The sequence below is a fragment of the Pteronotus mesoamericanus genome, unplaced genomic scaffold, assembly GCF_021234165.1.
Source record: "Pteronotus mesoamericanus isolate MK-2021 breed Mesoamerican mustached bat unplaced genomic scaffold, CSHL_Meso_final scaffold_167, whole genome shotgun sequence".
Classification (NCBI taxonomy): Eukaryota; Metazoa; Chordata; class Mammalia; order Chiroptera; family Mormoopidae; genus Pteronotus; species Pteronotus mesoamericanus.
In genome coordinates this window covers 29,893,680-29,917,431 of record NW_026555308.1, presented here as the reverse complement: position 1 = coordinate 29,917,431, position 23,752 = coordinate 29,893,680, and the positions used below count along the sequence as shown (strand labels likewise).

The following is a 23,752-nucleotide window of genomic DNA, read 5'->3' as shown; positions in this document are numbered from 1 at the left end:
GCACCTGGGGTGCCCACGCTCCCGCACACTCCTAGAGACACACGTACGCACACACCGCCGCCGGCGGCTCCGACTTTTCAGGTAAGGCGATGCTCCTCTGGGGCTGAGTGTCTCGCGCCCACAGGATAGGAGGCTGGAGGTCCCGGGCTGGGGGCGGGGGGCGAGACTGACCCGCCTCCTAGCGCCGGCGGCCAGCGCGACTCAGGGGCTGCGCCACTCCGGCTGGGGTCGGCTCCGGGCGCTGGCTGAGGGCGGGGGCTGCGTCGTGCAGCCCAGTTCCGTGGGGAAGCGCCTTTTCTCTGGGCTTCGTGCAGGGTGGTAGCTTGGCGCTTTGGACTGCGAGGCCAGGCGGCGTGAACACAGCTCCTACTGCGCGGCGCGGCGGCTTCAGAGTAAACTTTGCGCCCCAGAGGAGTTGGAAGGAAGGAGCCGCTGAACCGGGCTGCCGCTGGCAAAGCCAAAGGCTGTGGCTCCCGCTCCAGGGTTTCCCCGGCCGTCCTGCCTGTCCCTCTTGCACCAGGGCCTGGGCCCGGCTCACACGCACCCTCCTCTCTGCCCTCTGCCCCCAGCGCGAGGCGTCGGACATGCTGAAGCCTGGAGACCCCGGCGGCTCGGCCTTCCTCAAAGTGGACCCAGCCTATCTGCAGCACTGGCAGCAACTCTTCCCTCACGGCGGCGGCGGCGGCCCGCTCAAGGGCGGTGGTGCCGCGGGTCCCCTGGGCGCGCCGCAGCCTCTCCAGCCGCCGCCGCCGCCACCCCCTGAGCGCGCTGAGCCTCCGCCGGACAGCCTGCGCCCGCGGCCCGCCTCGCTCTCCTCCTCCTCCTCCTCCTCCACTCCGGCTTCCTCCTCCACCTCGGCCTCCTCTGCCTCCTCCTGTGCCGCTGCCGCCGCCGCGCTGGCGGGTCTCTCGGCCTTGCCCGTGGCACAGCTCCCGGTGTTTGCGCCTCTGGCCGCCGCCGTCGCCGCGGAGCCGCTGCCCCCCAAGGACCTGTGTCTCGGCGCCGCCTCGGTCCCGGGGCCCTCCAAGTGCGGCAGCGGTGGGGATGGCCGCGGTGCCCCGCGCTTCCGCTGCAGCGCGGAGGAGCTGGACTATTACCTGTACGGCCAGCAGCGCATGGAGATCATCCCCCTCAACCAGCACACCAGCGACCCCAACAACCGTACGTAGCCGCAGCCCGCGCGCTCTCTCCTGTGGCGCTGGCGCCGTCCAGGGCGCGCGCCCGTCTGGGAGGCAGGTCGGACGAGAGGGACCCCGGGTGGTGGACTGGTCCAGGCAGCGGGCCCCGCACCACCCAGAACACAGTGACAAAAGTTTTCGGCGTTAGAGAAGGAAGGAGAACGATTGGGGTGGCCGGGTGTCACCTAGGGGTTACCTCGTAGCCTCTCCTCACCCTCTGTTTCGCAGCCCCAAGTATGTAGGACCTGAGTCGCTCGCAGGCCGGGGCTTTCGCATCTCCGCGCTCCCGCGGGACAGCGCCCCAGGAAGGTCGGCTACTTAGCGCTCGATGGAGAGTCCCGAGAGAGGACCGGCCTAGCCAGAGCACGGACAAATAGGGGCTCAGAATTTCTGGGGAACGTGGATTCCAGGGCTTGTTCCTCGTCTCTACCTTACTTCTGGAGTTAACTGCGTCAGTTCAGTTTCGGGCTGCGGGGTTGTCTGGGGGAACGGCCGGGAGCCGCTGGCTAGCCCGGCCTCGCGGGAGTAAGAGTCTTGGTTGATAATTGGGTTAGTTTCTCCCTGCAGGCAGGGATTACTCTTAGGTCTACCATTTATTTGGAAGAGAGGGAGAGGGAGAGAAAGAGAGATAGAGAGAGAGAGAGAGCCAGTTACTTAGTGAAAAATTTTCCATGTTCAGGATAGGGTTGTTCCCTGCGGATCCCACATTCTCCTTGCACCCTTGACTCTGTAAACGTTCGCAATCTGTAGCCATGCTTGATGGTTTAGTTATTTGAAAAAATTGGATGACAATAATTTAGTTTAAGAAGTCTCTTCTCCTTGTCCCCTAAATAAATAGCAAATGCCTAATTAAACGTTAGGTCTCCTCCAGCTTTGATTCCTGTATTCATAATTTCAAACGGTCATCCCAAGGTTTTGAAGCAAGACTCTCGATGAAGACCAAGAACATGTATTGCTTTATATCCGATTCTACTTGGTAATTTAAAAAATTATGATATGTTTACACCTGATGTGTTGGGTTAAGTGCTAACTACACTTGCAGAAACTTGTGGAGAGAACATTAAATCAGGTTGAAAGAGGGTGAAAGCAGTACAGGATTTGTAAGATCATTCACTCCCCATTTTCTTCCTCTCATTACTTCATCTAGTTTCTGTGTGAGGATCATAAACATGTCTTATTATTTTATTTTGAATAAGTTTCTTCTTGCAGCTTGTTTACCACTCTGTGAACTTTTTAATTCGTTGTAAAAGCAAAATATCTCCAGGTTATAGTTTTTTGAAGGACTCCCAAATTCATTACTTTGATGAAAAAACTGTGCATGAGCCTAGTGGTTAAGTTGTCTTAATCTTTTCATAATGATGGGAAATAATTGTTCTAATAGGGATAATTATTACTAACAAAAAGAGCAGTTAAATTTACTTATTTTCCTTTCTAGAATCTGACGGTAAATACTGGTTTAATTAAAATGAAGGTTTCCACTCAAATTTATTTGGCAATTGAGAAGTCGCTTGTATTTCAGAGCTTCAGAAAAGTTTTAAAAATTATATTCTCTTAATGGATTTCAAAAAATACTTATGTCCTACTGAATTTCTTGAATATGCTGCTTTCAAAGCAGTTCTTTAAAACGTGAAATAAAAAAGATAAATGCTTTGAAAAAAGACATTTCTTACTAAATGTAAGTATAGTCACTGTGGGATGAGAGTGTTTTATCAAACTTGCAGTTTCTCTTCTGAATGAAACCAGTGCTGGAAACGCCACCAATAGTGCCCCCCGAACCCCGGGCTGTGTGTTGAGATTCCTGTGCTGTTTACAGTACAGTCTTGAAATTCAATATATTCTCACCGGAGAAAACCCTAGACTGATCAGAGAAAGAATTAGGATAGACTCCTAATTAGTATATAGCTCTTTGAACCAGTTTATTGCCTAGGTAACTTTTTTCCTCTGGCTAGAGGAAATGAAGTATGATTTATTTAAATTATTTCTATCATGTTAGTTTTTTTGGTGTCTCTTTTTGAGTCCAATTGATTACTTCAATATGTAAAGTGCAGGAGAAAAGACAGAGGGGAAAGGAAGTCATATTGTCCTATTAGAGTTACACTTTAGTTGCTCGCTAATTAAAGGGCAATTGAGAAAGAAAATAGAAAGCAGGGGTAGTTCTGTGTAATGCTGAGGGACCACGTCTCCCATTCTTCCAGGAACTTCTCTCAGCAAGCACAGACGCTCATTTGAAACTCTGGGATATATTTTACAAAGATGAAGTATGGAGCCATTGAGTTTAATCCAACTAGGACTCAGAAGAAGTCAGAAAAGCATGGGACACTGTTTCCCTAGGCAGAGCTCTCCCCCTTCCCAGGTTGTATTTTTCCAGGGGGAGGGGTGGTGAGAAGCAGGCAGAAGGGAAGCACCTATTATTTTAAGACATGTAGATTTCCCTAGTTTTCCTTTCAGTCTTTTGCTATCTTCCTTTAAAAGAACTCTGTGAAGAGACCATTAGCATTGTTTCATTTTGTTACTTAGTATTGAGTCATTTTCTCTTTTTTCTACAAGGCAGAGAATGGGGCCTCCTCACTTTCTATTCCCTACACAAGAGTAACTTTTTGCTTAGGATCAGCAACCCAGTAACACTTGTGAATCAGTAACAGTAGTCTTACCTTGAAACTTTATTGGCATCTATGGCAAATGCCATAGCAAAAGGTCTTGTAGCTCTCTTTCCCAAGAAAAGATTTTAAAACAGCAGAAACCATATAAGCTAGCTGAGTGAGCTGTTTCCGTTACAGTATTTCTGTTATCTAACTCCATGTGTTCAATTTAGTCTATGATTGAAGTACACTTTCCACTGAAGCTCTGAGTGTTTAGCTCTCTCTTCTTTCATCTTTTTAAAGTCGGGGGTGGGGGCAGTGTGTAATATAATTGGGGGATGGGGCCATTTCTTTTTCTTGTTGTATTACTGCCCTCATTGTTGCTGGGTTGCCTGAAGCCATTGATTCCCCGGTCTCTGTGGCAGTGGCCCCTTCTGGGTTTTGGTGTGTTGTTTGAGACACTGTCACTACTTTGGGAAGGTAGTAAGCAGGGGCCATGGGCATGCCTGGCATTTGTGATTGTACCCAAAAGGTTGAGCCAATTAGATTTTCATACCTTTTGGTGAAGCTCTTCCTGCCCTGTACCTGGACACAGATTAGAACTAAGCCCCCACCCAGTCTCTCTGCCGGGTGTCCGGACATTTTGCAAATTGCCCAGCTGAAGGTGTCTGCGTCCTCCTGGATTAGGGGAGCTCTGCGCAAGAGCACTAGAAACAGCAAGGGCCCCGAGGCATTCCCATTGGTAGCACCACCCTTTCCAAGAGTTTGGGGAGGGTGGCCAAGGGAAGGAAAACAATCTAGGCCCAGCACTATTTTGAAAAAGATAAAGGAGAGTGAATATTTTCTGACATTCTGTACTCTCTTCTCACCCAATTGGAAAACACAAGTCCTGTTTGGGAAGCTCCCGGGCCCAGTCACCCACCAGCAGGCTTTCCTGCCACGGAGGCACACCCAGCTGCCAGTGGCCAGCTAGTGACTCCAACTTCAGACCTGGTCCCTGGTGGGTGGGAGGCTGGGCGTCAGTGTGTGGGCTTTCGTGTTGTTCTATTTTTCTCTTTTTGTGTGCAGGCCCAGCCTCATCCCATAACACACATGATTTAGTTATTTTACATCATTCGTTATCTAGCGCCCTGAAACTGAACATAGAGCCATATATTAGATTGAGGTTAGAAGAGGTGGCGACTGTTTATTTAAGGTGATAAAATGGTCCATCAGCAGTAATCTCCATCGATATGTGCCACCAGGAGATGAAGGATGAGGGGACAAGCCACAATTAATTGCCCTATAGTTTTGTAGGAGCGAGTGGAGCCAGCCCAGACCCGCTTCGATCTCTCTTGGGCCTCCTATTCATCATCTCTGCATTGTATTGTATATGGCGGCTTCGCAGGGGCAGGCCCGGCAAGGTTTATCTCCATGCAATATTCTCTCACCCGCACACGCAGGCACTCCCATTTAATTTTTTAATACAGTCATCAGGAGGCAAATAAAATACTCATTTCCTCCCTTCCTCTTTATTTTCTCCCTCTTTTGTCTCTTCTCCTTGGCCCCCCGGGGTCCAGCCGGCAGCCACTACGAGTATGAACAACCCACGCCTCTGAGACTGACCAGGAGCTTTAAACTCGCCTAGGGAAAGCCCTAGAAGGTTTTGCACCAGCTGGACCTTCGGTGGGCCGCGACCGCAATCGGCTCCCTTTCCCGGTGTCTGGGCTAAGTCATCCACGTCTGCATCTGCTTCTAGACCCTATCGGAGGAGCCTAGAAGACCCCTGCAAAGTGGAAAGAGAAGGCCTGGTGGGTGGTGAGGCGTAGTGGGAGTCTTCGGATTTCTGTGGCGGGGGCCACATTTGGCCTTGCAAGAAATCCCTATGCTGGCAGGAAGGGGGTCAGGCCTTCAAAATGCAGACTGCGTTGGGGGGCCTCCAACCGGCAGCCTGCCTGGTCACTGTTTCGCCACCCCTTCCAGCCAGTAGCGCCGGAAGGACTAGGGGGAAGTGCTGGCTGAAGCAAGAGAGCGGGGCGTGGGCAAGGGCGTCGGGGGTGGGGTGGGGGTGTGAACCCTGGTTGCCGGAGGTTCCTAGCTATCTAGCTCTGCCTGCCCTCTGCCCCAACGGCCAGCCCCCATCCATGCAGCAGCCCATACGTCTGTTGCCCATGCACGGAGCACAGGACGCGCTGCCAGCAGGCGGCACTCCTGGGGCAGCGTCAGTGGGCAGCGATCGATGGGCCCTAGCCTTGCCGGGCTCGGCCTGCGAGACTGAGGGTTGCGACCTCAGGGGTGGCTGGGGGGGATTTATAGCCCTGCGGTTACCTCTGCCTAGGCAGGGAGGCAGGCTTTTTCAGCTGCTCCTTGGTTCCCTTCCCAGAAGACAGAGAGGGCTGGCGACGGCTGGGGGAGGCACGCTGGAGCCTGGTGCTTCCCGTGCGTCCAAGCTCCGCCTGTGCTCGCACATAGCTGTTGGTCTCTCCGGACACCAAAACCGCCCTGAAACGGTTTATATTTCACCTTTCCTAGATGGACTAACGAAAATACCAGGAAGGGAAAAAAACAAAACAAAACAAACAAACAAAAACCCCACCATGGCCTGTTTTGTCCCCTTTTTCTTAAAATAGATCTGTTTTCAATTACAAAATTAATACATGCACTTGTACAAACATTCAAACAATATAAAGCTATGAAATGAAGAGTGAAAGTCTGCTCTTCACTCTGCTTGGCCTGGCCTACTGAAGTAGTAGGCGACTGAGTCTATAACTTAATGATTCCTCCTCCCCTTATTAAGGGACCCATAAACAGGGACATCAGCAGATTTATTCATGATAGAAAAGGGACCAGATTTTCTTATATGCCCTGCTGCTAAAATAGCATTTCAAAGTATCTCGCTTGCTTGGATAATATCATATTTCTCACAGATACAGAAAACCCTTTTTTGAATAATAATTATGAACTTGTATAAAAACTTACCCTGATTTTAAGGGAAAGTAGGAATATTTATTTGCCTCTTCTTTATGAATACAAATAGACTTGTATTATGTATTGCTTGGCATGCAATGCTCTGTGTAATATATGTATTATATATATGTGTGTGTAGTTTGGGCATCTAGCCCACTCTCCCTCAAACCTTTTCATGTAGGTGTTTATGGCTTGCTGTCTAGAAAACACTCTGCTAGGATGTTTGTCTACTTGTGCCACATTTGTCAACCCCAAGTAATCAGTTACTTGTTTTAAATATCCTCAAGCTTCTATGGAACTCCAAGACATATTTCAGAAGCCAAATGGTTTCAGTGGCATAGCTTTGTGTATTAAAAAACAGTAATGTTAGGATATAACATGTATTTTGATGTAATTGGTCAACTTTTCTGACAGAGTATTTTGATATAGCACAAAGTGGTTTATAAATTAGGAAGATTCATGTTGGGTGGACTAATTAAAGCAGATTGGCTTTGCCTACTCTGCTGTGGACCTAATATGCATGTAGTCTTCTAAATATTGGGAAAACCTCAACTTTTCACTCTGCCGCTAGGTTTTTTCAATATCTTGTGGAGAGAAATGAAACAAGTTGAAGAGAACTTTAGAGAACTTCTTAGAGAAAGGCCTAGCCATAGTGTTATCATTAATAACAAATACCAAAAATGTGCTTGCTGGCTGTGGGGGTGGTGGCTGAGGTTGGTACTTTTGTTCCTTATTTTATTCCTGATATAGTTGGGGTGACGTTCCATGTTATGGAAATGTTGAAACTTGACAGAATCTCTGGTATGTACTGTTAGGGAAGTGAATACTGAACTGCTTTTGCTTCTCACCCTTTGTTTTATTGAGCCAACCAGAAAGGGACAGTCAGTTAATCAAAAACCTGGGGTGATTTATTTTTATGGGCATATTGCCTTTGCTTATTGTCATTTGTTGTAAGCTATTTTTGCTAAGGTGCTGAAAGGCACTATAATTCAAAATTATGGGCATTATCTATTTACTTTCAAATTTATTCTCTTACTTTAACCCCCAAGTCAAGAGTGTGGGAAAGAACAAGAGAAAACTCTGTAGTTCAGCCATGCTGTAACAATTTTTGTGGCCCCCAAATAGTGACTTCAGTGAAATATTTCAATTCTTTTGATTGAGTTATGATGGATATAAATAATTCCCAGCTCTTCCTAGTCTTTCTGGATCTCTTGAGTTGGAGGCTTTGGAGTCAGGCAAATGTGACTGTGAATCTTTCTCTACCAACTTCTGATTTCTGGTCCATGGTCAAGTTACATTGTTCATGGAGCCTCAGTCACATCACCTGCAAAATGGGAATCATGACCCTTAGATAATACGGTGATTGGGTCAAGATAGATGCCTGGCACATAATTTGCGCTGGGTAATTATGAGTTTTTGTCTTTCTTTCCATTCCCTGCTTATCTTGAAGTTTTTATTTTCACAATCAGAAGCTTGAGAGGGTGTGTGAATTGTGTGTGTTCTGGAAGGGTTGACTTGACGTGTAGAAAAGGGTGAGAATACATTCCATCTATGCCCTAAGGTCAAAAGCAGAGTCAGGCACAGTTTTTACATTAGTTTGTGTTGCTGGAAGAGGGGGCTTTGTGGGATGAAGGTCCAGAGGCATAGACACTTCACTACCTGCAGAAACAGGTTGCTGCTTTTCACTTGAGAGGCCTGGGGACGCCTCCAAGAAGCTGCAGTCAGAAGGCCCCCTGATTCCCTGAGCTCTCCTGGGAGGCATGAGGAGTGGCTGACCCAGAAGAGGCGCTGCCGGCTGGAGCCCTTCCCTGAGACAGGATGCTCACATGGTCAACCCTGAGCTGACTGTGAAGCAAATGGCAAAAAGAGGGTTTGTTCATAATGCTGTGTGTTTTGATTAGGCGTTCCTTTAAGATTCTTCAGTAACTCACTTTGTCACAAGTTCCTTGGGCATTTTGTGTGTTTCAGCATGAAGAGGCTGCACCCTGGGAGATCCACCAGGACTGGCTTGACCAAGGCTGGGCACAGGGAGGCCCCAAGGGCGACCCCCACCCAGCACTGGCCCGGCGCGTCCGCCCCTGCCCAGCTCTGGCCATCTCCCCCTGTCGGGACTTGCTCTCTATCAGGCCCGGTGCCACAGAGCTCCGTTGCTCCGGGGCGCCACTGCTCCCCAGGAGGTTGGGCCAGGGAGGCCAGGTTGCGCCGGCGGGCGCCGAGGCTGTCTTCCCCAAGCAGGTTTGCCGGGCCCGAGCGCAGACGCAGCGGCTCCGCCAGGCCCATTAATAACCCGGAGGGCGCTGCGATCCGACAGCGCGGTCGCCCAGGCCCTGCTTCCCGCGGCCGTCTGGCCTCTAACCTCGAGTTTGAGTCGGAGGACACCGGGTTTCTACAGCCCAGCCGGGAGGGGGTGGGGGGGTCCCTTCGAGCTCTGGATGCTCTGGGGAACGTCGGAGAGAGGCAGCTTCACAACTCTCACTTTATAATGCAAGATGATAGCATTTAGCCTGGGGAATCCACGGCCTAGGCAGGAGTTGGGGCCCTCTCCAGTGAACCATTATCCTGATCATTAAAGAGCCGTTACTCCGATCATTAAATTTGCTGTTCGTTTCTTTTTGGCATCTGGGAAGAGCCGGCACGAAAACATAGACAGTCCTAAACCCCCAGAACAGCCCCCGCTTTCCCATCAGTCCCCACCTGGCTGAACTGCCCAGAGCGGGCACTGTCGGGACGCCCGGGGCTCCCTGGGTGGCGTGTCTGGGGCTCCGGCTCTGCCTTCGGGTTGGGGCCCTGGGGCCTCTCAGGCGCGTGGGTCCAGAGGAGTGTGAATGGCGCTCCCCAACAGACAGATCGCCCACCTGCTCTGGTGATTTTTAAAGTAACTTCTATAATTATAAAAAGAGGCAGCCCAAATATATCCAAGCAACCAATGCAGAAACTCTCCAAGATAATCAGGTTGGCAAGAGACGGGCTTTCTTCATGGTACAACGACAAACGCCCTTTGAAACACCCGATAGAGAATCCGCGGGAACAGGGGAGAAGATCAGAGGGAACTAGAGGCAAAGGGAAGAGGGAGAGAGAGAAACTGGGAAGAGAAGCCTCGAGCCGTTGGTTCAGCGGAGACTACAGCGTCATCCGTACCCAGGCTTTTGGGGGCTCCCGGGTCCCGACCTTCTACCAGGCGCGTTTGGGTGCAGCGAACTCCAAGGGAGCGGTTGGGGTTCACCTCTCCTCCTACTCCCAGTAGCCTCAGCGCCCTCGCGGCGACACCTCCTTTGCAGGTGACTGACCGGGGGCGGGGATGCTGCTGTCTTGGGGGTTTTCCCGAGGATGGGCCACCGGAGCTGCGGAGTTAACCTTTTCCTCCCCTCCCTCCCGCGTGTCTCCGGCAGGTTGCGATATGTGCGCAGACAACCGCCACGGAGAGTGCCCCATGCACGGGCCGCTGCACTCGCTGCGCCGGCTGGTGAGCACCGGTAGCGCCGCGGCCGCCGCGCCCCCGCCGGAGCTGCCGGAGTGGCTGCGAGACCTGCCGCGGGAGGTGTGCCTGTGCACGAGCACCGTGCCCGGCTTGGCATACGGCATTTGCGCGGCGCAGAGGATCCAGCAGGGCACCTGGATTGGGCCCTTCCAGGGCGTACTCCTGCCCCCAGAGAAAGTGCAGGCCGGCGCCGTAAGAAACACGCAGCATCTCTGGGAGGTAAGTTGCCCGCCGCCGAGCACCTTGCCCCCGAGCCAGAGCTTTGGCCGGCGAAGAGCCTGGCTGTTGGAGGGTGGCAACTTCGGGGAGAGCGAGCCTCCATCGTTTCCTAGAGAGCAGTAGGGGAGAAAAGATTTCTCGGGTCATGCTAATACCGGTGTCTGCACCGCCTGTATTAAAGGGGTGCAGAGCCCCACCTGACGCAACAGCAACCCAGCCAGGAAGACAGGGTCTGCAGGTTTTTGAAAGTGGAATCACCTTAAGGACCCTCTGTTCCAGCTGGAATAGATTTGATCTTTTATTTCCAGGGATCTTGAGAAAAAGAGAAACCAGCTGAGGGGATGGAGCAGAGGCGCCTGGGCCTTAAGGGTGTGAGCTAGGTGGACTTTGTGTCCCGTTTTAAGCTCTTCCAATATGTTTGTGTGCACTGGGCAAGAAGGAACATAAGCAAAAATAGGGGGAAAGAGAGGCAGGCTCGTTTTGTCAGATAAAAACAATTTTGTAAACACTGAACCTGAGAGACTGCAACATGTTTTGTTCATAACTTTCAAAATTCCTGCAGTAAGCAAATTATAGTGTTGTGACTCAGAAATCATAAATTCTGGTTCTCTGTTGTACTTTGCGGTACATCAAGGCACTCTTCAAGAAGACAGAAAACCAAAACAGGAAAACTTTGAGCACTTTGGTATAATCCAATTAATGAAAATGCTTCAATAACACAATCTTAGCTGACACTATTATTTAAAAATAAACCACCTCTTTGAAAAATGTTAACCTGAGCTCTCTCCCAAACTTCATGGTTGATTATTGAGATCCACTCTGGAAAAGACAGACCGTTAAGCCAGTAGGTAATTCCCCCACTCGTTAGCTATCTCCGACTTATGAAGTTATTTATGAAATACAAGATCCTGGAGGTCTTACCTCTAAGGGCAATATGTAAACCTGACCGAGGCTGGGCAATACCATGGAGCGGGAATAGCCAGGAAGGAAGGTTTCTGAAATGCCAGCAGCCAAGTTGGCATGGACCTCAGGGCTGCACTAATGGCTCATCTCTGCAGCAGCTTGCCCCTCACACTTGGCTCAGTGGCCTGTCAAGATGATCATTTTCACTGTGAGCTGCCTCATATTCACTAACTAAAACTCATGGGACTCAATAGTCCACTCCTGTTTTTGCCAAGCACTCATTCTGCCCAGCACTATGTTAGGCCCTGGAGATACTGTGTTGTGAAAAACAGACCAGGTCTCCAGAACCTTTATGTGACTATCTATGGACAGTGGGGTATGGAGGCCTGTGTCTGCAAAGCCTCCTTTGATGGGGGAGGAGCTAAGTGTATGAGCTCACAGCTGAACAGCCCAAGATGACTACAAGGGGCAGGTGGGCTGCGTACCCTACCGGGTATGTGTGGGCTACGTATCCTACGGTTATCGCTGGTGCCCTGTGCCTGGCTCCCAGATTCCATTTCACTCCAAAACTATTGTTGGAAAATTATACATTTTTAGTCTTTCTAGAACGGAGTCTTGAGTGAGGAAAAAAGATGTTGGGCATACTTATTTTACCAAAAGTTTCCTTTTCCTTTTTTAAACACATTTTTATAGGAAAAGAGGGCAGGAGAAAATGGCTTGGTACATAGAGACAGGTTACAAGTTAGAGCTTTCAGATAGAAAAAAATGACAAGTGAGACATAGTCAAAGCGTCTGGTTTTGAAATATTTCCCAGTTGGTTTTTGTTTCTGACTAATTAGTTGTAACCTCCAATGTGGTTTAAAGTTTAGAAAACACTTCTAGGCAGTTTTCATGTTCCAGTGGTATTATTAGGAAGTCTAACACCATACAGTTAAAGATCTGCCAATACTTTTCTGAGGAAATATTAAAGCAATTGTTCAGTGGTACAGATTTGCTCTATCTGAAACTGTTAAACCTGAACACTATTGCCCTGTGATGACCTGAGGTTAGAGTGCTAGGGGACAAAGCCATAAACGTGAAGAAAATCCTATTGTTTATCATGGGTCGTCCCCCCCCCCAAAATGGCTTTGGATGATTGAGATGTCGTCAGGAGACCACTACACATACAGAATATGAATGCTACATATTAACACTAAAAACATGGAGCCTTTATTTTATATCTTTACTTGTACTTAATGAAGTTTAACTTCTGTTGTAGTAAGGGACTGGGGAATTTAATGAGTGTTTGCTATTGTTGCTGATACTTCATTAGACATAAAGTAAGTTTTACCTGTTGTTTGTGTATGTGAGTTGAGTGTGTTGTGGGGGAGGGGGTGGAACATGGAATTAGTTCTGTGTTATGAAAATAAGTTGCTGGGTGTATGCTTCAGTGATCTACAGGTCCCTTCTCCTAATTCAAGACAGTCTCTTTGTTTTTTATCATCTGTAAGAACAGTTGGAATAACATACATTTAGGAGATTGAAAGGATAGTAAAATGGATCAGTCTCCTGAGAGATCGTATAAAATGTAACTGACTGGGGCCAGGTAACTTAGAGTCGATGTCCATTCATAAGATAAAACACTTTAATAGGTTTCAGTTTTTATTAGTGTACTTATTTTTAAGATATGAAATATGAGTTTACTTTTAAGCATTATGATTTATTATTTTTATGGAATGTGACTATTTGAATTAAGTTAAATTTATAATTGAAGATTCTAAATGTTGGATTGTTCCTTAAATTTTATTCTTTCAAACCTAAATTGTGAAAAAATTTTAAATCATTTTATTATTTTTATTAGAAGGAATCAGTAATTGGAATACACTGTGGGTGTATAGGAAACTTTTGGCAATAATTATTTAATGACTCATGTAAAAATTATCCATTTTAAAAACATACTCTTTTAGATATCTTCCAGAATATCAGATTGACATAAAGCAGATCTTTAAAAAAAATTAGAAGCAGTTGAATCATGAGTATTTTATTTTAAAAGTCAACTGGAATCGTTTTTCTTCTTCACATTTTTTTTTTCGAGTCACTTGCTGATGAAGAAATGTCTTTATATTTAGAGTTCAATACTCAAGTCCTGATGGATCTTACCAGGGTTACTTATCTTTATTTTAGTACAATAAATGGATTGCTAATCTTTTCCCGTCACTGTTTCCAAGTAGATGATGGATTTTTGTTTCAGTTTACAGTTCATTGTTTTTAGTATGGTTGTACTTTATTATACACATGAAGGCTTATTACAGAAAAAAATCAGATTCACCTTAGCTATTCCTTTTGTTTAATAATTAAAAGCTATGTTTTCTTTGTAGAAAAATGACTTTTTAATATTTAACATACATCAGCTATGAAGAGCTTGTTTGGTTTATAAGTGTGCTTTCATGTTTTAGTAATATTTTCTTTGTATATAATCCTGGTTCTTAAATATGAAACAATTTAAAGAAAGCTAAATGTCATTCTGTTACCTTTAATGTGTTTTGACTCTTTTGGGTGTTTATGAGAAGTTTTAAGAGTTTTTTTTTAGCAATAAGCAAAAGTAATTGTTTTGTAGTTTAAGGAGATTAATAAGCCAAAAGTGAAATTATTAGTTTCTTTTTGGTCAATTTCTTTTTGAATCAGAATTTTAATGTGTCCTACAAAAAAAAATGAATTCAGATAGTTTAAAACAAAAACATTACAGAGTGGATTCAATAATCACTTGCCTTGCTTACATACATTTATTCCAAGAAGACTTGGATGTATGATATATTTCTAGCTCTTTGGACGTAATGGGAAAAATCTTTCTGAATGTTTTGCAAAGAAAACATAGCCTTTCTCAGCAATTAGGTCTTATTGATGAGAGTGAGATAATATTATCCTAATGTGTTTTCTAATAAAGAAGTGAAAAGGCACATTTGATTCCAACATTTATGAAAACATTATCTCAATTATTAATGTGCTCTTTTCCCTTGAGATAAATTAATCTAGTTGCACATGGTTTTCCCTTTCTGCTTAACATCAGAATTTAATATGACTGGACCTGAGGAATGCACACAGTGTATACTTAAAATTCTACTGGAATAAAACACGGAAGTTTAAAATAAAGTTACAGTTTAAGATAGGCTAGAATTACTTAGGCCTTTCAACTCAAAGTCTGATTTGACAAGAAATTTTAGCAACAATGACAAAATAAATTGTACTTATTTTTACCTTAAAAAATTATTCTGCTAATTGAAATAATGTAGTGACTTGTTAGGATTATAGTCAAGGTACTAGAAAGGGATTTAATTTTACAGAACCTGTCTTCTCTTTGCCTGAGTAAATTTGAGTGTCTCATTTTCACTTGTACTATGTGGAAACTTTCATTATTTTTCAAGGGGAGTAACATAATATGGTTCTTTTTATGGTTTGATTTTGTGCCATAATATTTTAGATTTAATAAGAGTTTTGCTTTTAAGCGAATGGCCTATTTTTCATCATTACCATTTAGCTTAGATCAAGAGACATTAATGAAAACCAATATTAAAAATATATTACACGTTGCTACATGTTTATATTTCAAAACCATCATAGGTAATTGGTACTAGAAGAAAATGAATTGATTTTATATTTTAAATGTATTTTATATGGCTCAGTAAATGACCCAATTCCATTTATTGTACCGTACCCATTTGTATATATTTGCCTGTTGAAAAACACTTAAAATTATTTTAGATTAAAATAATTTTTAAATTAAATTAAAATCATTTAAAAATTGTTCCTGTGATAGTACTTTAATTACATACTTTATATTTTGCTTTATAAACTTTGGCTCCTTTTGACTTGACTCATCAAAACACCAGGGGATAGAATTATGTGGCTGTCACAGTTATATTGAAGTAAAAATTGTGTTTCTTAGTAATTTATCATTTAATATACTAAATTGCTTGTCAGCTTGGTTTTGAATATGTCATTTTTATTAAATCCAAATAATTTCTCCTAAAAAGTAAACCATAGTGATGTTACTATTATGCTTTAGGTTATGCAGGGTAACAGCTGGTGTATCTCTTTGATTTTGCCTCATTTGATTTGAAGATGTCTTTTATAGTGGTGCCCATTTGATAGAGCGTGAGCATTTCGTAGTTTTACATAAACTGTAAAACCATCTGCCACCTCTTGGAATTGTTTCCAGCATTGTGTTACAAATAAAAACTTAGTACTTATAATTAGCGTTGAAAAAGTCCATTTAAAGTCCTGGTCCGTTTGAGTTAGGCATTCCCCTGGATAGTGCCACCTTGATTTTCTAAGTCCAAAAATGACTCTGCTTTAAAACAATTATAGTTGCCATTTGGAAATTCTCATGTTAGTGAGGTTTAATTCAGATACGCATGTGACGCTACAGTGCTTTAGTTGCAAATGCTTTATAAAGAATGATGTGTTCTATATCAGTAGGACTATTTTTCTCATTAGTCAGTTCAGTTTATCTATTGTTTACAGACTTCTTCTTTTATTGATAGCATTTGTCCATGTAAAGAAAATAATTCAAAGCATTTTTTGGCCCATAACTGAATATTTTCTTATGTCATATAATTTTTTTCTTTTTTCACATTGACTTAAAAGTGTGGGGTAGAGAAATTCAAATCAGAATCTCAGAGATTCCTGGACAGATGAAATTCTCCCCACCACCCCCAATTACTGGACAGCAGCAAGTAAGCTGGTGAAAATGTGATTAGGATAACGCTGGGCCTGAGAAACCTGCAGGGGAGCGTTTATATTTCAGTGTGTCAATTAAGGCAGTTCTAAGTATTTGAGTAAATTTGTTGTGTTATCCAGAAATCACATAGAGTTGTAGTATAGTATCATGGATTTTACAAATTGAATATTAAAATGGCCTATTATTTAGCTGAGGACTCATGTTCATGATATCAAAATTCTCTTTTCTGAAAGGATGGATGTGATACGTTGATAGTGTGGGAAAAGTGTTTTGCCGTTTTAAAGAATGCTGTGCATAGAACCACTTTGATACTGCTTTGCTCTTTTTCTTTCTTCTTTTAAAGACTCATATACACTCCAAGACTTCATGAGTTTAGACATTCCTTGTGTATTTACACAAGAAATACAGACTCTGGTATAACTACTTAGCATAAAAGCCAGAGAAGCCAGAGCAGAGTATACTTTTCCTTGTAAGCATTTGCCACCTCACTCAGATAAGTTACAGAATTCCATTATCCAAATTGTTACACATGTGTGACAGAGGTTGACCTTTCGTCATGTCAATCCTTTTTGTGTAGGCCCCAGGCTCCAGCCTAATGGCTCAAACCCTGATTTACTCACTGTAATAAGGGCAGGAGGTCGAGCAATTGTCAGGCTGCCTGTTCGTACTCTTCTTGGAGCCTGGTTGAAGGCTGTTAACACAAAGCTTTTCAAAGTGAATTTACAACCAGCACCACTGACAGAGGCCAATCAGTGCACCATAAATGTCAGGTTAGTGAGATTGAGCAGTAAGTAAAGTACTGACAGCACACTATTGGCTGAAATCAATTGGCCAAGATTTAACTGAGAAGAGCAATCTACGTGTGGCAGGCTTAGGGAAAGAGCTAAGTGTGCAGCCACGGTTTCCATGTACAGTCTCTAGATTTACCTGTTCGCAGGGTTGGAACATCACCCATTTGCTTCAGTGCATCCAGAATCATCCATGTTGATGTGCTTTGTGATCTGGAAGTTGAGAGTGGCTGAGTCTGCTCACTTTGAGGCTTCGTAGTAAAAAAAAAAAAAAATAGCCCAGCATTAGACAGAAAGGGAAAAAGAACAGCTATGACAGTATGGGTCTGTCAGAACTGGGGACACATCCAGTGCATTACAGTTCAGTGGAAGGTAATTTGTTCAAATTCCAAAACTAAAGCAGGGATTTACAGGAAAGTGCAGACACAAATAAGCCCGCTCTTTTGCTCTTCGTAAGGCTTAGCAGTGTGAAAATTTCTTGGAAGTCACTAATGAGTGATTATGGGTTGAGGGTCTGAATATCCATGAGATGTGGTTTCCCCACCAGACGGAATGTTTTTATCATTTCGTGTAATGACAGCCTGGACAACAATTCATTTAGCTCTGAAGGCATCAGCATTAAAATGGAAGAATCCATTAAGATGCTGTATGCAAGGATTTATAAATTAGGCAATTTCCTTGATTATTGCAATCATTTACAAAATTGATTGTTCCAGTGTGGTATAGACAGATTTCAGCAACAATCATTGACAACAAGCACATTCTCTGATATCTATCGCTGCTGGTCACTAAACGAAGTCACTATTCCTCATCCCCCCTGCTGCTCTTGGTCTCAAGGTCAGGCAGACTTTCAAAGAAGCTTATAATTATGATGTTTCATTTGTCTCCAGAGGAGACCCACCCAGGTTGTGAGGGTAGTTCTAAAGTCGTAGCACTGTTTGTATATTTTATTCTTAACTTCGGAGGAGGGTGTTGACCCTGAATACGCTTTAGGTCAGTAGCACAGATTTTGAGACGATGCCAATTTAAAAGGAAATAATTTTTGCAAATTGCAGCTGTAAATATTTGTTTGATTGAAGATTTAAAAGTCAATAATGTGTTTTATTTGTTGGTCCTTAGAGTTCTAATTATCCAATAGATATATCTTGGAGTTGCTGGATTTTAGGTCAATTAATTCTGGAAGGCATAATAAAGACATTGTTACAAATGTGAAAAGCTCAAAATGCTGCAGGTTTTCCTATACAAGAACACACACAACAAGTTCACTTGGTACTTAATCACTAACCACAAACCACAAAGTTACCTTTATTCCTGAAATATCAGAGATGGGCATGCCAAATGTGTGTACAGTGATCTAACCAATGAAAACTAGTCATGCAGTCTATAAAGACAGTTTATAACTGTCTTTAGGCATTTACTTTTAATCATCATTTTGTTTTTAATCATCATTTTCCACTTTTAGATCTCTAATACATACTGGGGCTTAGAAATAAAGATGCTTTAGAAAATTGCTTAACATTTTTGGAAAAGCCAACAATTTTTAGTTTGTCTAGATTTCTAAGTGTATATGTAATAATTTGATCTCACAGTAGTTTTTAGTTAAAAGGGAGAAATGTTTCGGAAAGTCCTGTGGCTCAGTGGCACCTTACATTTTTATTTGACTATGTTTGCTTATTATAGTTGCTCAGAAATTCATTCTCATTTTTAATTGATTATAAAATTCACTGCTCAAAAATTCAGTGAAAAGACATTATTTTTCATTTGTCTTGATATTATCTTCTCATTTTTACTGGTTTTTTTTTCCCTGCAGTACTTCTGGTTCCTGTTAAGACTCAAAAGCCATGGGACTAGATTTGCCTTGGGTGAACTGTGAATGAGGCACTCAGTATTATAGATATTTTTGCCAGTGCCCTTGTACATTTATTTAATAAACCAAAATCTACTGCATGCAATTATGAAATAATGATATGGGATTAAGCCCATTTTATTAAAATGAACAGTGTTTTTCACTCTCTGTGATCATTTTAAATTAAAGCTGCCTCAGATAATGAAGTGTTTTCTATAGAAACATTCAGTGTAATCTAATTCTTAAGTGCTTTTTAATTGAAATCAAATGAAATGTAATCAAGTCATGTTTTCAGTGTCTTGTAAAGCACCAAGACCTAAGTGTTGTTAGCACACTTGGGAACATTAGTGTTTATCACAAAAGTAACAGTGTTAAATTCTCAGATATTCATGCAAACTCCATAATGGTAGATAACCCATAAATAAGTTGTAGGGTAGAGTACAGTTTTTACAACCTGTTGTGTTTGTCTGAAACTAATATTAAACTTAACTTGTGATATAAAACAATGCACAAATAGTTCCTGGGGAAGAATGTCCTGGAAAATATTGGACTACTGAGGAAAGCTTAATTTCAATTTATTGCAATTAAATTTAAAATTTGACCTGCATACTCTACGAAGTGGAAAATCTAATTATTCAGCTTTATAGTGGTGGGAAATGAACTTTTCTATTGAAAATAGTTAATGCCCATCATAAGAAATTCAAACTGTATAAAAGTATAAACCAGTGAGTGGTACCATTGTTGATGATTTTTATAATGGCCTTTAAAGAGATGACTAAGTAATATAATACACATTTATTTCATTGAGTCACAGATTGGTAAAAGATATTTGCACTGTCTCCTTGATATTGCAAAAGATTTTAAAAGCAGCAATCAGTGGGATTGTTTTCATAGGATCTCCTGCAAATGTTTAAATTTGGCTCACCCATGAATAGATTTTGATTTTGTGTCTAGGCCCATTCTCCCCTCTCTGTATCTTTTTCTGTTGGGAAATTTCATTAACAGTCTGCAGAACCTACTGATATTATAGAAACACTTCTACCGATATTTTTGTATGTTTTATAGCACACATCTTTAATAAGACCAGTGTCTTTCTGGGGTCTATAGGGAAATTTTAGTGGTCCTCAGAGAGGAAGGAGAAAATTTCTTTTTTCCTTTTTTTGTGCATGAAGGTATTAGTAAAAAAAGATCAAATCTTTTCAAAATGCTTTCCATGTATAAAAGAGTGCCATATTAGACAATTATGCAAATTAGAGAGACTATTTATGACTTTTTTGTAGCAAAAGAGACTTTCCCTTTTTCAATTGGGATTTTAATTGTAAATTTTAAGTTTTTAGTGGACTGCTGCACAGAGTTTATGAAGAACCTCATTATTTGTCTGTTAAAAAGAAAGACTATACACAGTAGACCATGGCACCCAATTGGGATTTAATTACCACAAAATCAGACTTAAATAATATTTAAATGCATGTTTATTTAGCACTGCTTATAAGTAGGAAAAAATATGTATTAAAGGATACCACACAACATTGATGTAAAAGAATATCACTGGATGACTTTAAGTTCTAAAACTATATTTCTAGTGGAGGGCAACAAGGGGAAGTACAAATATTGGGCACCTAGAGAACATTTCCTAGATGTACATGATTCAGTAAGTGAAATCACACTTAATCCCCACAACAGAGAACTGACTTACAAAATTAAAATGTAAGGGGAATGACTAATAACATCAAGAAAGATCACGAGGACACCCTAAACGTGAAGGTCTTTCAACCATGGACCTCAAGTCAGGAGCAATTCATTAGGTAGGTCTGACACTGGATATTGAATCCTGAATAGAAAAATGTCTCAATAGCTAGCATATTGTGGCTTGTCAATAAATATAAAATGACAAGAAGTCAACATAATGGCACATTTGCCACTGTCCATAAAAAAGGTGTGTGTGGGGGAAAAGGAAGGGAAGGGGAAAGTCAAGGAACATATAGCAAGGACTCATGGACAAAACCAAAGTGGGGAAGAATTGAGGGAAGGAGAGGGGGTAGGGGGCAAGGGAAATTGGTTGGGGGAAGGCGGAGACAAATGTATCTGGAAAAATTAATTAATTAATTTTAAAACAAAGTGTGTGCTATATGTGTACCACTGAGCACCAATGTAACAGCAAGTTATACAAATTCTGAATATGTGTTAATGTTGACCCCATAAAAAGCATGAATTCTAAGTGACAGTCTGCATTTAGAAAATTTTAGATGAAAAAAATAAATGTAAATACCAAAGCATGTCATAAAGAAGGAAAATTTAGAATAAAATTAATATTTTTCTCATATATATATTTAATATTGTAATCACTTCTATTATGGTATCTGGAGTTTTACTTAGATGGTAATCTAAGCAGGGGTGATATTCAAAATATTTGATAAGCAATTCAGCTTATACTCTGCCCCATAAACCTGTGGAGTACAATCATATCCACACTCCAAAGGTAACACGTCAGCTCCGAATCTAGGATAGCTAGTTGAGCTTTAGCAAAGCTATTAAATAGACAAATGGTAGGAATAATGGGTATAATAATAGTAATCTATAATTGGTATGAAGTGTCAGTTTTGCAAGATGAAAGTGTTCTGGAGATTGGTTGCACAACAGTGTGAATATACTTAACACTATTAAACAATACACAAAAAATGATTAAAATGATAAAGTTTTTGTGTATTTTATCACAATTTCAAAAAAAGACCTTAATTTTTTTGTGATTTTTCCCTCTAACTCAGTAATTCTTTTTTTTTTTTAAATTTACTTTTAGAGGGAGAAAGAGTGGGAGAGAAACAGCTCATGTGTGAGAGATACATCGGATGGTTGCCTCTGGCACACCCTCACCTGGGGACCCAGCCTGCAACCCGGGCATGTGCCCTCACTGGGAATTGAACTGGCAGCCTTTCAGTTCTCAGGCTGACACTCAATCCACTGAGCCAGCCAGGCAGAGCAAGCTCAATAATTCTTAAACTCTAAAATAAAGGCATGGGGAGGTCAGTAAAATTCAAGCTGGGACCTGCCCCTAAAAGATTCTAATTCAGTAGAACTGCATAGAGGCTCAGGAATCTATTTTCTTAGCAGATGTCTCTTGTGGTCCCAGAACTACACTTTTAAGAAGTAAATGCCAGGCTCTACCTTTTTTCCTGCCTTCCTTCTGTGGTTCTTGGCTTCCCTTCCCAATTCTTCCTTGTCTTGGTTACTCTTGATCTCACCTGGCCTCTCTTCTGCTTCAGTTTCATACCTGGTCTAGACTTGTTTGTATGTTAATTGTAGTCTCAACCTTGCTTTTATTCCTGCTACACCTTGGCTAATCTCTGGGCATTTCCAATTTCTTTCCTTACAACCCATCATCACCTAATCCCCGCAGGTAGGTAGGTAGATACATACATATGTACATGAGTTGAAAGAACTAACAGCAAAATTGACTCCTGTGACTTTTGTCTTTTTTGTATTTCAGAAGTTTACCTGGCCAGGTACAAGGAAGCAGCCAAAAAGGCAGAAAGCTATAAACTGCATGTAAACTGCATTGTATAATTAGCCCCTCCATAATCAAGGCGTGCTTCAGGAGGAGGTGGCCAACTGGAAAGCATTTGGTAGTCTTCACAGGGCATGAGTTCCAGCTCTCACTGGGTCTGCATTATGTGACCATGAGCAGACACCTTAACTCCCTCAGCTCTTGCCAGTGCTACATCTGACTGCAGAATTGTCTCCATTTCTCCTGCCAGCCCCTTCTGGGCAGGCCTATATCATACAGAAAGGCCATCTATGCTCCTTGCATGATGACATTTGCGACTTGCAGTCTGTAAACTTTTCACATGCCAACTTTATCTGCCAATTTTTTAAAAAAGATTTTATTTATTTATTTTTAGAGAGAGAGGAAGGGAAGGAGAAAGAGAGGGAGAGAAACATCAATGTGTGGTTGCCTCTCACACACCCCATACTGGGGACCTGGCCTGCAACCCAGGCATGTGCCCTGACTGGGAACCGAACCAGCGACCTTTGAGGCCAGAATTCAATCCACTGAGCCACACCAGCCAGGGCATTTATCTGCCAATTTGCTGATCTTTTTCTGCTTTCCTCCTTGGCTTCCCATGTCTGCCATCGACAGAAGGCAGTCTCTGAGCATGCGGCAGACTGTTTTCTCATCTTACCTTCTCACACTCAGACAACTTCTCTGTTCTTATTGTTTCAGTGGCTCCCTAAGAGGTATAGCTCTCAGATCCCATTTCCTGCACCGATCACTCGTAAATCCTATATCCTCAGTTGTCTGTGGGACATCTCCATTTTTATATCCAGACATTGTTTCAAGCTGAGTTCACTAACTGCCCCCATCGCACGTCTCCTCAAATAGGTGTCTCTTTATCCTTAACTTACCCTGCTCTCATAGTCCTTTTTGGCCAATGAGCCCAACATTTTGGAGTTACTGTAACAGCTTTTTAATGTATTTGTATCCTAGCAACTAACAGAGTGTCTAGCACACAAAAGGCGCTTAATAAATACTGTTGCTCTGATAGCAATAATGAGAGCTAACACCATTAAGCTGAGACCATGTGCCAGGCACTCTGCTAAAGAGCTTTGTAGGGTTAATTCATTCTTCAGAATAACCCAATGAAGTAAAGAATACTGCAGTCATTTTGCAGGTGAAGAAACTTTTCAGATGGAGGCACAGAGAAGTAAGGTAACTTGCCCAAGGTCATATGTAGTAAAGGTAGGATTTCCATGGAGGTGTTGTGGGCTGCCGAGTCTTTTTCTTAACTAGGCTGTAGCTATGCTGCCTGCGCCCTCCCACTACCAGACCTGAACTCCCATTATATTATGGGCCCCTAGGCCCTGCCGCAGACTTTGCCATGCAGCTGGCCTGGCCTCTGGACCTGGGTGGGAGCTCTCCTTCCTGGTGGACACAGCCTTGGTCCCCCAGCCCCAGCCAGAGCTTCACAGACTCCTGTAGCTCAGACCCTTGACACGATTAGTCCACCTAGTGTTCTAGGACTGTGGGCTCCATATTTATTATCCCAGAAAATGTAAACTCCCCAGCATTTGGACACACACACATTTATTGAGAAACTACTCT

General features: G+C 43.0%; 1 protein-coding gene across 1 annotated transcript in view; it reads left to right on the top strand.

Moving 5' to 3' along the window:
* The first annotated feature begins 584 nt into the window (after positions 1-584).
* PRDM6 (PR/SET domain 6) overlaps positions 585-23,752 on the top strand; it is a 96,703-nt gene continuing 73,535 nt past the window's right edge. The window contains exons 1-2 of the mRNA XM_054589323.1: positions 585-1,161; positions 10,093-10,400. Coding sequence (XP_054445298.1) covers positions 585-1,161; positions 10,093-10,400 — 885 coding nt within the window. The remainder of the gene's footprint in view (positions 1,162-10,092; positions 10,401-23,752) is intronic.